Raw genomic sequence first — 14,887 nt, 5'->3', positions numbered from 1 at the left:
CGATCTTGTTTTGTTAATCTTATAGTAAAAAATATAATGGTGTAATCGGAATTTAATTTAGATACTTGGTTAGGAAAGGAAAGTGTAGCTTTTTGAATTCCACTTTTGACCGGGACTCCCACTGAATCCAAATATATTTCCTCTAAATGTTGTTTTCACCAATTTGCACATTAATATTATGAGTCTTGATCCAGAAACCAATAAACAACGGAGCTGACATGATCCTTTGGTACAATTTTGACGCCCAGCGGACCATAACACCCTCCTTGCACGGCAGCGTTGATATTCACTGGCCATTCTACTACCTTGCCAGTGAACCGCAACAACCGCCACCGGATATAGATCCAGCAGCTCACCGAGCAGTTAGACCTAACAAAGCAGCCCAGGTGAGCCCGCCTTGCCTTCTCGCCACCATGGCTGCTCACCTACCATTTCTCCCCGTCCTCCTCTTCGTCTTCCTCGCCGTCCACGTCCCCGCCTCCCATGGCGACCCTGCTCCGCCCCTGACCACCTACGACGCTTCCATGTGCCCGGAATCGTCCAGGTGCGGCGACGTATCCATCAAATACCCCTTCTTCCTCTCCAACACAGTCAGATACATCGCCAATCGCAATTACGACACACCCTACGTCTGTGGCTACACCGACCTGGAGATCTCCTGCGAGGGCGACGGGCCGACCGGGACGCGGGTCATCCGCCTCGGCAGCGAGAGCTACACCGTTCTCAACATCTCCTACGAGAATAAAACCATTGTTCTGGCGGATAGCGACATGCTCCGCCCTGGCCGCAGGTCAGCCACAACGTCAGCTTCAGCGAGGTGTGGCTGCGCTACAGCACCAGCTCCAACGGCAACCTCACCTTCTTCCTCGGCTGCGATCCCGCGCTAGCTGGGTTGGACACGTACCGAATCGACTGCAACGGGTTGAAGAGTCCGTTTGGCGATGGAGGAGCTTCGTTCGTGCCGACACCTGATGATCATGGTAAAGCTAGCCCAAGAGCACGAGTTGGCCGCGTACTTCAAGAACCTCTCCGTGCCGGTGAGGAGCGAGGTTCTGATGGTGATAGCAAGGAACAGGACCAACTTATGAAGCGGCGGATATGGGGACGTGCTTAGGCAGGGGTTCGAGCTGGTCTGGCTTCCGACGGAGGAGTGTCACCCCTGCGAGCAGTCCGGTGGGAAGTGCTCTTCAACCAGTACAGGCAATTCCTGGGCTGCTTGTGCTCCCACTCCAACAGCAAGGTGGGCCACCCGAGCTGTAGACCAAGTAAGCCCCTCAAAACGATCCTTCAATTTGATTCCCTTCGTTTTTGGAGTCACTACAAACACTCGAGATTTCCGGTTGCATCAGTAATTTTCATCTTACTGATCAGCCATTGCCATCTTAGACACTGCAATAAAGATCCTTTTTTAGGGAACTTGTTTTGATGAACACAAAACTGATTTGAAGAAAACTTGAGTAAAATTTGCCAACTTGTCTCACTTAGGTATCTAGACTTGCAGGTTTTTTTTGGGTGGATCCTTGAATTAGTAAGAAGTATGTTATATAGAAGTACTACGATATTTAGAAATGACAAAGTTGCTGGTGAAATTATATGAACTGTCTGTCACAACTCACAAGCAATTTTTTTTGCTTACATCAATCAACCGAATTGGATCATTTGAGTCCTAAGAGGACAAACACAGAGCTGATAACTATAGGTGACTAGTTTACTTTTTTTTTTAAAAAAAAACTATAGGTAACTAGAGTGAGTTCATGGCAGTGATCGGCAACAACCTGCCAATGGATTCCCTACTATCTATGTACATGTTCAATATTAGTATCAATTGCCAAATCTTTCTATAGAAAAAGCTTGAAACTACAGCCCATTTTCCTTGTGCGTTTATGATCTAACATGGTTCTTCTTGTACCGGTCACCTGGCTTTTAATGAAGCCATGTAATCTGCTTTTTGGTATGGTAGAATATTGTTAGCTTAAAATGCAATTTCTGTACACTTATGTGCTTCTTTGCTTATGTAATTGCAGGGCGTAGTAATAGGAAAACAAGAATTGGTAAGTAACCTCTATCTTGGGAACAGACTAAGTGTTTTTCCTTTGTTTATTCGTACACTAATCTGTTGCCAAGCCTGTTTTACATGTGTCTATATAATCTGCACCCATCTTCATTTTAGTGTAAAAGAGCCAAGCAAAGACATATAGCTAATTATTGCCATGCCATATTTTAAAATCCATATTCTCTCAAATATATTATTTTGATGCCCACTGCCGAGTGACAACAATGGCAAAGAATTTTATCCTTCCTCTCGGAAAATAAACCTACGAGTTTTCCAACCAACTGGTGATTTGTGCATTATGCTTTGCAAAATGGATTTTTTGAGCGTTTCACAAATTGCTGAACAGTAGCGAAGAGTTTTTACCCTTCCTTTGGAACATAAACTTATGTGTTTCTCTACTGAGTTTCTAAAATGAATTTCTAGAACGCTTCGGAAAATAGATTTACTTGTGATGTCTTGTTGTGATACAGATATTGTTGCAAGCACGTCGGCCCTTCTATTTCTGTGTCTTGTGTTCTTCTTGACTCACAAATATGGTTTCCTACCTTTTAAATCGAAGAACGAACCAAGGATTGAGTAATTTCTGCCCTAAGGTATATGATTCTAGACTGGCCAAGCTATGCCTGAATAAAGAGAGCGCTATCTCTATTGGTGGTGCAAGAGGGACAATCGGATACATTGCCCCCGAGTGTACTCAAAGCAATTTGGAACAGTAAGTAGCAGGTCTGATGTCTACAGCTATGGAATGATGGTGCTTGAGATGGTTAGTGCAAGGGACAAGAATATCAGTGCACATAGTGAATCTAGTAGCCAGTATTTCCCTCAGTGGCTTTATGAGAGTTTGGATGACTATTGTATCAGTGCTTGTGCTTCTGAGATTAATGGCGACATCATAGAGCTCGTGAGAAAGATGATAGTAGTAGGTCTGTGGTGTATACAGATGATTCCAACTGATCGGCCAACCATGACTAGAGTTGTAGAGATGCTGGAAGGCTTCACGAGTAATCTGGAACTGCCACCAAGAGTGTTCTTGAGTTGATATGCATCGATATGTTCCCAATAAAATGCTGCTCACTGATACCAGTTTGCTCAACTAGTCAACTGCAAATTTTTGGTGTATTGAAAAAATTAAGGCCTTGAAATATTACTTTAGGTCTGTAAACAGAGATGGACCTAATATATTAATTGCTGACCTTGGGTGCTCATATAGCATCTTATGATGGTATTACTACATCAGACTAGCTACAAGTATGGTCTCACTTCTTTGCACTTGTATTAATATGATTGGGCAAATGAGTTACAGATTCAGTCCTTGGGTCAGTTTAAATCCCAACGAAATACATTAGCAAAGACACTTTTCATGTGATGAAAAATACTCGTACTGACTATTGCGGACTAGGTTTGAGAGCCAGAGCTTACCGAAGTCAGAGTGGCCAAGATAGGCCAATGCAGCCCCTGCTCAGGTTTCAGATGGCTGCAATGGCCTTGGGCCGTAGCGGTGCAGCCTGCGTCGATCGATGTTTGCCTCCGCGGCTCCGCCTGAGTGCCTAACTCCGATGCCCGGGTAGCTCACAACATATGGCTACGCTCGCTGCCTCCAGATCCACCGGATCGCGCAGACCAGGGTGGTGGCCTGGTGGGTGGCAGGCTCCCCCGGCGAGAGCGGCGCGGTCACTCGAGAGGGGAGAGACGTACGCGTGGCGGCGGCGACCGGAAGGAAGAAGGGCATTGACCAGATCACCAGATCCATCTTTTTAGTTTTGCGTGGGCCGTGGGCCACTTGGCTGTGGGCTGGGATCGAACCGGGCCGTGGGCCTCGAACGCTACCGCTCGCTCAGTTGTTTTTTTTGAGTCGTCCAGTCGTCCTCCTCCGTCCTGCTGCTCTGCTCCACGCCGTAGCCAACGCGCCCTCCTCCTCCGTGCAGCGAGGTCGTCACCTGCGCCGGCCACGTCGTCCAGTACCCGTTCTGGCTCAACACCTCGACGTCGGTCCGACTGCGGCTACCCGGGTCTCGGCCTCGTCAGCGAGGACGACGGCACGCTGGTCCTCCCCGTCAAGTCCCACCGCTACAGAGTGTTCCGCATCGACTACGATACGCCCACCGTCGTCGTCTCCGCCGCCGACACCGACGAGCACGCGCCCGGCTGCCCGCGCCTCCGCCACATGAACCTCACCATCGACACCGACAGCTCGTGGCTGCGGCTCACGGTCTCCCACTCCAACGACATCACTTCCCTCTACGACTGCATGAAGAACGCGTCGTCCTTGTCCTCCGCCGTGGAGCTGAGTTGGTGCCAAGAGGCGGTACGTGGGTGCATCGGTTCTCTTTCTGTTCGCTAGACTTCAGAGGATGTGGAATGCTCATTATTTGCTGAGATTGCGCGTTATCTCTCTCTCTCTCTCTCTCTCTCTCTCTCTCTCTCTTGGTTTGCGGAGATTTTTGTTTGCTCTATGTAGCTTCTGTTTGATCACACTTTTCGAAGCGAAAATCACGCGGTGGACGTGTTCCTGTGTGAGGACGTTCTTTCCGCGTAATCGCGAGTCGCCCCTCGAGGTCTTGCGTGCTGGGCCTGGGAGTCAACGTCAACCAGAGTCTGGTCTCCTGCCGGGTGCCGGTGCCAATACAAAGCGATCGTCTCAAACAAAATTGGACGGCGTCGGGCCCAGCAGACGTGCACTGGTTTGCACCATTGGTTCGATTTTTGTCTCTACAATGAAAATCAACGCAATCGGCTGAAAACGACCCTACCGCTCGGGCGGATTTCCATTAGCATTTAGCAGTCCTCTTGTCCCGGCTACAACACGGAAGTTGACTGCACTCTTCTCGCCACCATGGCTGCTCGCCTACCACGCTTCCCCGTCCTCCTCTTCGTCTTCCTCGCCGTCCATATCGCCGCCGCCCATGGCGACCCTGCTCCGCTCCCGACCACCTACGACGGTTCCATGTGCCCGGAATCGTCCAGCTGCGGCAACGTATCTATCAGATATCCCTTCTACCTCTCCAGCACAACCAGAAACATCACCGATTACAATACATCCTACTCCTGCGGCTACACCGACCTGGAGATCTTCTGCCAGGACGAGGGTCCGACCGGGACGCCGGTTATCTTTCTCGGCGGTGACAAGTACACCATTCTGAACATCGACTACGACAGCAAAACCATCATCCTGGCGGACAGCGACGTGCTCCTCGGCGGCAGCTGCCCCGCAGTCCGCCACGGCGTCAGCTTCAACAAGATGTGGCTGCACAACACCAGCTCCAACGACAACCTCACCTTCTACTTCAACTGCTACTCAACACGCGGTCATGATGAGGTGCCGCCGCCTGACCTGGTCACATACGAGATCGGCTGCAACCTCAAGAGCCCGTATGCCGATGGAGCTTCCTTCGTCTTTACACCTGACGATCATGATAAAGCCAAAGAGCACGCGCTGGATCAGGATGGGCGTTGCAAGGAAGTCGTCTCCGTGCCAGTGAGGAGCGAGGTTCTGATGGCAAGGAACCAGTCCGTGCTTGTGACGGGCGGATACGCTGAGGTGCTTTGGTACGGGTTCGAGTTGGAATGGAACCGAGCAACAACGGATCAGTGTGATTTGTGCGAGCAGGGCGGCGGGAAGTGCGCCTACAGCCAGAAGAGGGAATTCACGGGCTGCTTGTGCTCCAACGCCAAGGTGGGCCACCCGGATTGCAGACCAAGAAGTAAGTTTCCAAAACTGATCGTTCGATTTGACTCGCTCCATTTTTTGCAATCACCACACCACACGCATCTCCAGATTTCCGGTTGCATCAGTGATTTTCATCTCGTAGCTAGCCTCCTTGTCCTTGTGCCCTGTCGCCGTTGTGCGCGCGTCCTTCAGTTCACTGCTCCTCTTCATTGCTGCTTGCCTCGAGATAATGGCGAAAGGTTGGCCTGATGGCCTAGTCTAAAATTCGTTGGGTACCTGGGTTTGCCTGCAGAACTAGTGCCAAGATAGATACAAAAATGAAAAATTCCGGTTCATGTCTTCATCGGTCGACAAGGATGGTTTACAGCCTTTCGCCCCCTTCTCTTCTTCTGTCCAAATCTGCCTCGCCCCCTGCCGTGCTCCATACCATTTCGTAGAGCAGAGGACCGTACCGTCCCTGCTTTTCAGTGTGGAACAAGAACCCGGATAGGCGGATACTGAACGCCCCGAGACCTGGTTTGCGTCGTCGAGTGGAGAGTTAGCATTGGGTGGCTCTAGCAAACAGACGATTTTTTCTTTCTTGCACGTCTGGAACACGTGATGGTTTCGTTCCTGCAGGCTCTTTGCTGGAGTGACAGCAAAACTTGCCTATTTTTCAAAAAAAAAAGGAGTGAGACGGCAAAACTGGTCGACAGAGCAGAGACCGTCATATAAAGTTGCTGCGCGTTGAACCTTTTGGTCTATCCAAAGACGTGTTTCCGGGGTTGGAGCCCGTATGGGAAAGTATGCTTGCGTTTTATTTTCCTTTGCGAGAAAGTGAAAGCATGATTTATGTTCACTTTGATTTCTTTTTTTCTTTGAAGAAAAGTTCACTTTGATTTCAGTGGTTTATAAAACAGCGCGGACTGGGTCCCTGCTGTTTAGTGTACTGTAGTTGCTGACCACGTAGGAACATATAACCCAAATATCTTCTAGATTATTTAAGTAAAAAGCTATTCACATTTGATCCTTCGATTTCACTCCCTCACTTCTGGGATCGCCAGTGATCAGACCACGCGATCGGTTGCATGCTGACTTTGCTGCTGCTTCAGTTCTCTTTTCTCTCCTGCTTTCTGAATTTGGAAAAATAAATCAGTTTACGTTCTGGAACCATATCTTCGAACCATATCTTAAACGTTCAATTTTCAACCTTCAACTATATAAGATCGGACAACAAAAGCCATTCAATTGTCGAAATCGGATAAATTTGAACTAAAAATAATATTCAAATTTAAACTAAAAAATTATAAGTAATTTATTTTAAATCAAAAAAATATGAAATGGGTATCAAAAGTTTTCTAGAAATGCAACCTATCTATTGGCACTATGTTGGATGGTTTCTGTTGGATTGTCCGGTTTCGACAGTTGCATGATTTTTATCTGGTTTTGCAGTTGAAATTTGAAAATCTAATTTTTACGATAGTTTGAGAGTGAAACTGTACTTTTCCCTCTAAATTTGCATCTCCTAGCCTCTGTTCCTGCTGCTTTCACCTTACCAACGGCGCGCACGTTTGACTTGGCCGAGTCCGCAAGTACTAGTTGGTTTGCCCGACAAAATACTGCGTGGGTAGGTAGAAAAGGTCGAAAATCCGGCTCCTATTTCCTTTCCTCATGCGATAGGAATTACACCCCTTGTTCTTTTTCATGAACAAGATTCATCAGGCGGCCTGCGGCCATCCACAGCGTCTTGTAGAGCAGAAAACCAAACTGTCCTAGCTTCAGTCTGAACTCTGAAACAAGAGTCAGGTTACTACCTAATTGCCTAAACTACTACTAATACATGCCGAACATGTGAAACACAGCCTTTTTTTGAAAGGGATGAAACACGGTCTAGCCGCTTCATAAGTTGGTCCTGTTCCTTTGCCATCACCATCAGAACCTCGCTCCTCACCGGCACGGAGAGGTTCTTGAAGTACGCGGCCAACTCGTGCTCTTGGGCTAGCTTTACCATGATCATCAGGTGTCGGCACGAACGAAGCTCCTCCATCGCCAAACGGACTCTTCAACCCGTTGCAGTCGATTCGGTACATGTCCAACCCAGGCAGCGCGGGATCGCAGCCGAGGAAGAAGGTGAGGTTGCCGTTGGAGCTGGTGCTGTAGCGCAGCCACACCTCGCCGAAGCTGACGTTGTGGTTGACCGCAGGGCACCCGCGGCCAGGCGGAGCACGTCGCTATCCGCCGGAACAATGGTTTTATTCTGGTAGGAGATGTTGAGAACGGTGTAGCTCTCGTTGCCGAGGCGGATGACCGGCGTCCCGGTCGGCCCGTCGCCCTCGCAGGAGATCTCCAGGTCGGTGTAGTCTCAAGCGTAGGGTGTGTCGTAATTGCGATCGGCGATGTATCTGACTGTGTTGGAGAGGAAGAAGGGGTATTTGATGGATACGTCGCCGCACCTGGACGATTCCGGGCACATGGAAGTGTCGTCGGTGTTCAGGGGTGGAGCAGGGCCGCCATGGGAGGCGGGGACGTGGACGGCGAGGAAGATGAAGAGGAGGACGGGGAGAAATGGTAGGTGAGCAGCCATGGTGGCGAGAAGGCAAGGCGGGCTCACCTGGGCTGCTTTGTTAGGTCCAACTGCTCGGTGAGCTGCAGGATCTATATCCGGTGGCGGTGAACGGGCAAGGTAGTAGAATGGCCAGTGAATATCAACGCTGCGGCGCCAGGAGGGTGTTATGGTCCGCTGGGCGTCAAAATTGTACCAAAGGATGTGCAAATTGATTTCTGGATCAAGACTCATAATATTAATGTGCAAATTGTTGAAAACAACGTTTAGAGGAAATATATTTAGATTCAGTGGGAGTCCTGGTCAAAAGTGGAATTCAAAAAGCTACACATTCCTAACCAGGTATCTAAATTAAATTCCCATTACACCATCATATTTCTTACCATAAGATTAATTAAACAAGATCGCACTTGTCTACTATTTCTAAAGCATGCAATGATTCCTTGGTCCGTAAATTGGAATTCCAATCGGAACACGAACAAATTAATCTGAAATCTAATTAGAACCGGACAAATTAATTGGAATCCCAATCAGAATCTGAACAATCAATATGTCACGCGGCCACAACATGGCTGTACATGGAGTGAAAGAGCAATGCACGGGCACTGTGCTAGTGACTATAATTCCAACAAATTTGGTAAGAAAAAAAAGACAAAAAATCTAAATATATTCCAACAAATATAAAAGATGAAAAGTATTCAGAACAGAAAAAGTGGTGAAAAATCTAAAGATAAATATTAGGAAACCAAATTTCTAGGAGAAAATTTTCCAAAGAAAAAAATGGAATCAAAATTTAAGGACAAAAGGAGCAAAAGTTGAAGAAACAGGAACACACAAAAATATTTGAAAAATTATACAAAAAGTTTTGCAAAAATGTTAAAAGCATTTGTCAGAAAAAAATTGGAAACAAACATTTGTGACAATTTGGATCTTTAAAGGAACTTTACACTTCCAAACATCTACTATGGGCTGGCCTATCACTCCCATAAATTCATAACTCTATGCAGGGATCTAGAAAAGACCTTATTTCTTGGCCCGGTCCAACCAAAATCTAGAAAAGACCTTCCTGTAAAATGTTATAGCATAGTGACTACTCAGCTGCAGCAAAGCCGGCAGCTGAAACTCGATCGCCACCCCCCATGAATAACGGGAGATGCAAGGACGACGTGCCGTGCCAAGGCCCCATCGTCAGCAGCCGGCTGTCCCCTCGGCGGTCCATTCGTGGCTCGAAATTTCCACATCGAATCGAGGAACTGGTCGATGTCAACCTAACTCCCTCACTTGACTCTCACGCACCCGCACCTCGCCGACGCCGAGTAAACCAGCAGTCCAGCACAACCCCCATGGTCTCTCCCTCCGCTTCCCATTCACACCACGCGCGCGATGGCTCCTCTGCTCCTCCACCTCCTGCTCCCCGCCCTGCTCCTCCTCCTCGCCGTAGCCGACGCCCTCCCTCCTTCGTGCAGCGAGGTCGTCACCTGGGCCGGCCTGGTCGTCCAGTACCCGTTCAGGCTCGACTCCTCCGCGTCCCACTGCGGCTACCCTGGGCTCGACCTTGTCTGCGAGCGCAACGCCACGCTGATCCTCCCCGTCAAGTCCCACCGGTACCGAGTGTTCAGCATCAACTACACGGCGCACACCGTCGTCGTCTCCGACGCCGCCGTCGTCGACGAGTACGCCGTCGTCGGCTGCCCGCGCCTCCGTGTCAACCTCACCATCGACTACGCGAGCTCCTGGCTGCAGCTCACGCAGTCCGTCTCCAACGTCACCTTTTTCTATAACTGCAAGAAGAACATTTCCCGGTCATCCGCTGTGGAGCTGACCGGGTGCCGGCAGGACGGCAAGAGGTCGTACGCGCTGCAGGACGGCTGGATCACGGGAGCCGAGGCGTACGAGTACGAGTGCGAGGAGGTGGTGGTGGCGCCGGTGTTCGATGTGCACAAGAAGGCAATTGCGGGTGCGCCTGGTCCGCCTCCGGGGAACGGATCGTTCGGTTTCCGTGAGCTGCTGCAGGGTGGGTTCGAGCTGAACTACGACACCCACTCCCAGCTGTGCGACGGGTGCGAGCGCTCCGGCGGATGCTGCAGCTACCGGCACAACCAAACCATCGGCGGCATGAACTTCACCTGCTACTGCGACGGCGGCCCGGCCACGGCGCGTTGCGGTACGTGTGTGCCTCCGCTTCCCCCCGCAATGCTTTTCTTGGATTTTCTGCGTGGTTTGGGTTTCCGAATGTGGGTTGTCCGTCGTTCATTGAGGTTTCGCACGCAGTCTTCTGTCTGTCTTTTTTTTTTTATCTTGTGCTGCAACAAACTTGTCGAGTAGCGATAAAGGTGAGATCAGATGGAGGCAAAGGTAGCCTAGATGTCCGAATTTTACATATTTTATAAGCAGCTGTTCCTTTAGCAGTTTGGTGCGCCGCGCTCAGCTGTTGCCTGGACTGGACAGGACCTCTGTTTGAAAATTACATGTGCGATGGCACCCAACTGCCGTTTCCGTGAAAACCAGAAGCTGTGGTCAAGTGTTATCTAGTGGTCTGTCACAGTGACATCAGATGAACAACTGGACGGCAAAGTATACGGCAGACCAAGTTACTGCTGAGTAGTCAAGTTACAGTAGCTAGGACATAGGACTGAGCACGGGCAACCTGAAGTCAGGTACATGTGCTCAGGAAGACGACTGGGGGGATCGGAGCACTAAACAACACGCCATTCGTAACACCTTTCAGAACGAGAAACTGGCAAAGTACTAGGAGACTTAGAAGGCTCGCAAGGTTAGCTGCTGGTTTCGTTCCATGGCAGCTGCTCTTATCTGTCGATGGCCCAACGTACGCGTCGAGCCCTCGACAGCCCCCTTGGTCCTTCAACCCCGTGTTGAATGGATCACAGCATCGCACTGGCCAGTACGCCGTTGCCTGTTACGTTTGGTTTGGTCTTTGGTGGTACTGAGACTTCAGCGGCCAGTTCAGTGGATTGGACTCAGAGACGCCTCCCATGATCTTCTACAGGGCTGGATTTCAGAAGAATTCAGCGGATCGAGGGATGAGCTCACATTGGTGATTGGTTGGATTGGTGTGGTGTGTCTTGAAAGGTTGTTCCGTTCATACTGAAATGTCACCTTCACCAGTCGCCACTGACATGCTGAGTGAAGGAGACTTGTTCAGAGAAACGGAGGTTTAGGACCAGCTCGCTTTTTTTAAGAACCTAACCTATTATTTCATATGTCGTAAACAAAGTAGTATACTAGTACTCCGTACATCTTATATTCAGGGACAAAGGAGTAGTAATTAAAGACCCCTTTAGAGCTTCACGTTAATTCTTATGAGGCATGCTAGAAAAATAGATAAAACTTTGAAATGATCCAAAAACAAATATGCTACCATTAATTATCGAGACTCAAACAAGTGTTGCTAACAATAGCTATTGGACCTACTTTGCTTCTAAATTGTCCATGTCTACCATTATATTTGTAAAAAGACCCTTAAATATATATCTAAAATACCCATATTTGCTATTATTACTCCCTCCGTTTCGAAATATATGACGCTTTGGAAAAGCTAATGTTATATTGTTGTGTAAGAAAATATGGGAGAGAGAGAGAGAGAGAGATTAAAAGTCTAATTTGCCCTTTATTTAGCCTTACTTGCGCCATTAAATTGGCCAAATTTATTTGCATGCAAGCACCCGCCAGAGATACTTACATGCAACTAACCCTAAATTAAACCTGCATGGCACCATTCGGATTTGGGTAGACGGATGGGTGACAACTCAGCACGTTCTGGGCCGGTTTGGGCTCTGCCCGACAGAAATACCAGCCCAAGTACATATAGGTAATGTACTTAGCATAAGTAGTCTATACCATTACTGGCGGACGCCCGAGCCCGACGACGGGCAGCGACAGGTGTGCGCCGGCGGCCGCACAACAGTCATAGGCGACGGGAGAGGGGTCTACACCAAGTAGAGGCAACCGATGGGGCACCGAGGCCGGCCGGTACCGAGCGCTCATCGGCAGTCTATCGCGCCGCAGCACGGAGAGCATGCGATGGCGGGCGAGCTCACGGCCGCGGGGAGAGCGCGTCGAGGCAGGGAGGTGGCTGAGTATGCTCAGGAGCTTGTACCAATCGATGAGGAAGAAATAAATTTAACGGTATGCAGCTGTGGGCCCATGCAGTCAGTGAGCCAAATTTAACGGCTTGTGATGGAAATGGTACGGAAGGGAGTGCAAATTTCAAGTAGTGGCAGTTATGAGGTGTGAAAAATTTTAAAAACCAATTCCCTGTATGGTTGTATGCCATTGAAATTTGATCCACTCCCTTATGTGCCATTAAAAATTTTCACATTTTCTTTGTGTGCTATTATTTGAAATTTACACTGCTCTCAATGCCATTGAAACTGTTATATTGTAGATAACTTGCCATGGAAATGACTCTTTTACCTCTTTTTGGCTATAGTTCCCTCGCCTGCCATTGCTATCTCATATTTACTTAAAATTTTGACATTCACACTAACATAAATGGCTTACTGAAATAAAAATAATTAACAAAAATAATGATTTACAAACGGTTCACTGGATGACGAATGATTGACAATTCAGACAAATGACATAAATATCTCACATACAATGGCTCGGTATCAATTTGTCACACATTTAGGGTCCATCCTATGTTAATCAAGATGGAATCAAAATGTATAAATGCAAACGGTTTCTTGTGTGCATCCCAATCGAGTTTCAATTTCTTCAAAACAAAACACAAGAAAGAATAAATAACATCTCTTATCCTGGTTCAACCCTCGGGGCTTCTAGTCGCGCCTGCGCGCGAGCGGCCGCCCAGGCGCATATCTGCGACCCACCTTCCAGGGGCGCTCCCCGCGCCCGCGCCCTGCTCCTGGCGCTCAAGCCGCCTTATGGCGCGCTCCCGCGCCCGCTGGCCGCCAACAAGGTACGCGCAGAGCCACCAACCAGGCGCTCAAGCCGCCTCCTGGCGCGCCCACGCCCGCGGCCGTCTCCTGGCCGCCGAACAGGACACGCACGGGCCTCCTTAGACTCCATTGCCACAAAGCTCCTTTTCTAGGAGAATTTTTCTTGATGAACATAAAACTATTTTCAAGTAAACTTAAATAAAATCTGCCCACCTGTCTCAGTTAGGTATCTGGACTCGCATTTTTCCTTACTGGAACCTTGCATTAGCAAGAAGTGTGTTACCTAGAAGTACTACAGTGTTTGGAAATGGCAAATTTTCTGGTAAAGTTATATAAAATGTCTATCGCGACTCGCAATCAATTCTTTTGCATACGTCAATCAGCGAACTTGGACCATGAGTCCTAAAAGGACAAATGCAGAGATGAATGGCGGCTATAGGTGACTAGAGCGCATTCATGATAGTGAATGGCACCTACCAATGGATCCCCTGCTATCTATGTACATGTCCAATATTAATGTCAATTGTCTATTTTTTCTAGAAGAGGCTGTCCATTTTCCTTTTTTCTGTTGATCCAACACGGTTCTTGTTGTATTGATCACCTAGGAATAGGCTTTTTGGTATGGTAGAATTTTGTTAGCTTTGTAAATGTTTAATTATGCAATTTGTGTACACTTATATGTTTCTTTGCTTATGTAATTGCAGGACATGGTAATAAGAGAACTAGAATGGGTAAGAAACATCTATCTTGGCTTCATTCTCAGTGTTTTTCCTTTACTTATTTGTATGCTGGCCTGTTCCTAAACCTGCTTTATATGTGCCTATATAATCTGCACCCATCTTCATTTAGTCTAGAACAGAAGAATAAATGAATATAGCGAATTATTGGCATGCATATTTTTAACATCCATAGTTCTCAGAAATATATCATTTTGGAATCAACTGTTAGTGACAACAATGGTGAAAATTTTTATGCTCCCTTTGAAAAATAAATTTATGAGTTCCCTACCTACTAGTGATATATGCATTATGCTTTGCAAAATGAGTGAACAGTGTAGAAGAATTTCATCCTTTCTTTGGAACGTAAACTTGTATGTTTCTCTACTGACTTTGCAAAATGAATTTCTCGAACGCTTCACAAAACGGATTCACTTGTGATGTCTTGTTATTATGATGCAGAAATTGTTGCAAGCACATCGGGCCTTTTATTTCTGTGTCTACTTATTCCCGTGGTCTTCTTAACTTGCAAATATGGTTTGCTGCCCTTTAAATCGAAGAATGAACCAAGGATTGAGTCCTTTTTACAAAAGAACGGGAGCCTACATCCGAAAAGGTACCGTTATGCAGATGTAAAGAGAATGACAAAATCTTTTGCTGTGAAGTTAGGCCAAGGTGGATTTGGTGCTGTATACAAAGGTGACCTCTCTAATGGCTGCCAGGTGGCAGTTAAGATGCTAAAGGACACCAAGGGTGATGGGGAGGAATTTATGAATGAGGTGGCTAGCATTAGCAGAACGTCTCATGTCAATGTTGTTACATTTTTAGGATTTTGTTTGGAAGGATCCAAAAGGGCTCTAATTTACGAGTACATGCCGAATGGTTCACTTGAAAGGTATGCCTTCAGCAATAATATCAACAGTGAAAATACACTAAGTTGGGAAAAATTATTTGACATAGCAATTGGCATTGCTAGAGGACTTGAGTATC

The 14,887-nt window shown here is 47.7% G+C and overlaps 2 protein-coding genes and 1 pseudogene across 2 annotated transcripts in view; all 3 read left to right on the top strand.

Annotated features, from left to right (window-relative positions):
* Positions 1–197: 197 nt before the first annotated feature.
* LOC112892426 lies at positions 198–3,750 on the top strand (annotated as a pseudogene).
* A 1,136-nt stretch (positions 3,751–4,886) lies between these two features.
* LOC112892425 (LEAF RUST 10 DISEASE-RESISTANCE LOCUS RECEPTOR-LIKE PROTEIN KINASE-like 2.7) lies at positions 4,887–6,355 on the top strand. The gene is made up of 2 exons (XM_025959597.1): positions 4,887–5,754; positions 6,339–6,355. The coding sequence occupies exons 1-2, from the start codon at positions 4,887–4,889 to the stop codon at positions 6,353–6,355; spliced, it is 885 nt and encodes a 294-aa protein (XP_025815382.1).
* A 2,360-nt stretch (positions 6,356–8,715) lies between these two features.
* LOC112892424 (LEAF RUST 10 DISEASE-RESISTANCE LOCUS RECEPTOR-LIKE PROTEIN KINASE-like 2.5) overlaps positions 8,716–14,887 on the top strand; it is a 40,283-nt gene continuing 34,111 nt past the window's right edge. Inside the window, exons 1-3 of the mRNA XM_025959596.1 lie at positions 8,716–10,426; positions 13,886–13,912; positions 14,360–14,882. Coding sequence (XP_025815381.1) covers positions 9,646–10,426; positions 13,886–13,912; positions 14,360–14,882 — 1,331 coding nt within the window. The 5' untranslated portion in view covers positions 8,716–9,645. The remainder of the gene's footprint in view (positions 10,427–13,885; positions 13,913–14,359; positions 14,883–14,887) is intronic.

This window comes from Panicum hallii, chromosome 5, assembly GCF_002211085.1.
Source record: "Panicum hallii strain FIL2 chromosome 5, PHallii_v3.1, whole genome shotgun sequence".
NCBI lineage: Eukaryota > Viridiplantae > Streptophyta > Magnoliopsida > Poales > Poaceae > Panicum > Panicum hallii.
This window is presented reverse-complemented; position numbering and strand designations above follow the sequence as displayed.

Coding starts and splice junctions, on each gene's coding strand:
- LOC112892425 (XM_025959597.1), top strand. CDS start 4,887: ATGGCTGCTCGCCTACCACGCTTCCCCGTCCTCCTCTTCGTCTTCCTC.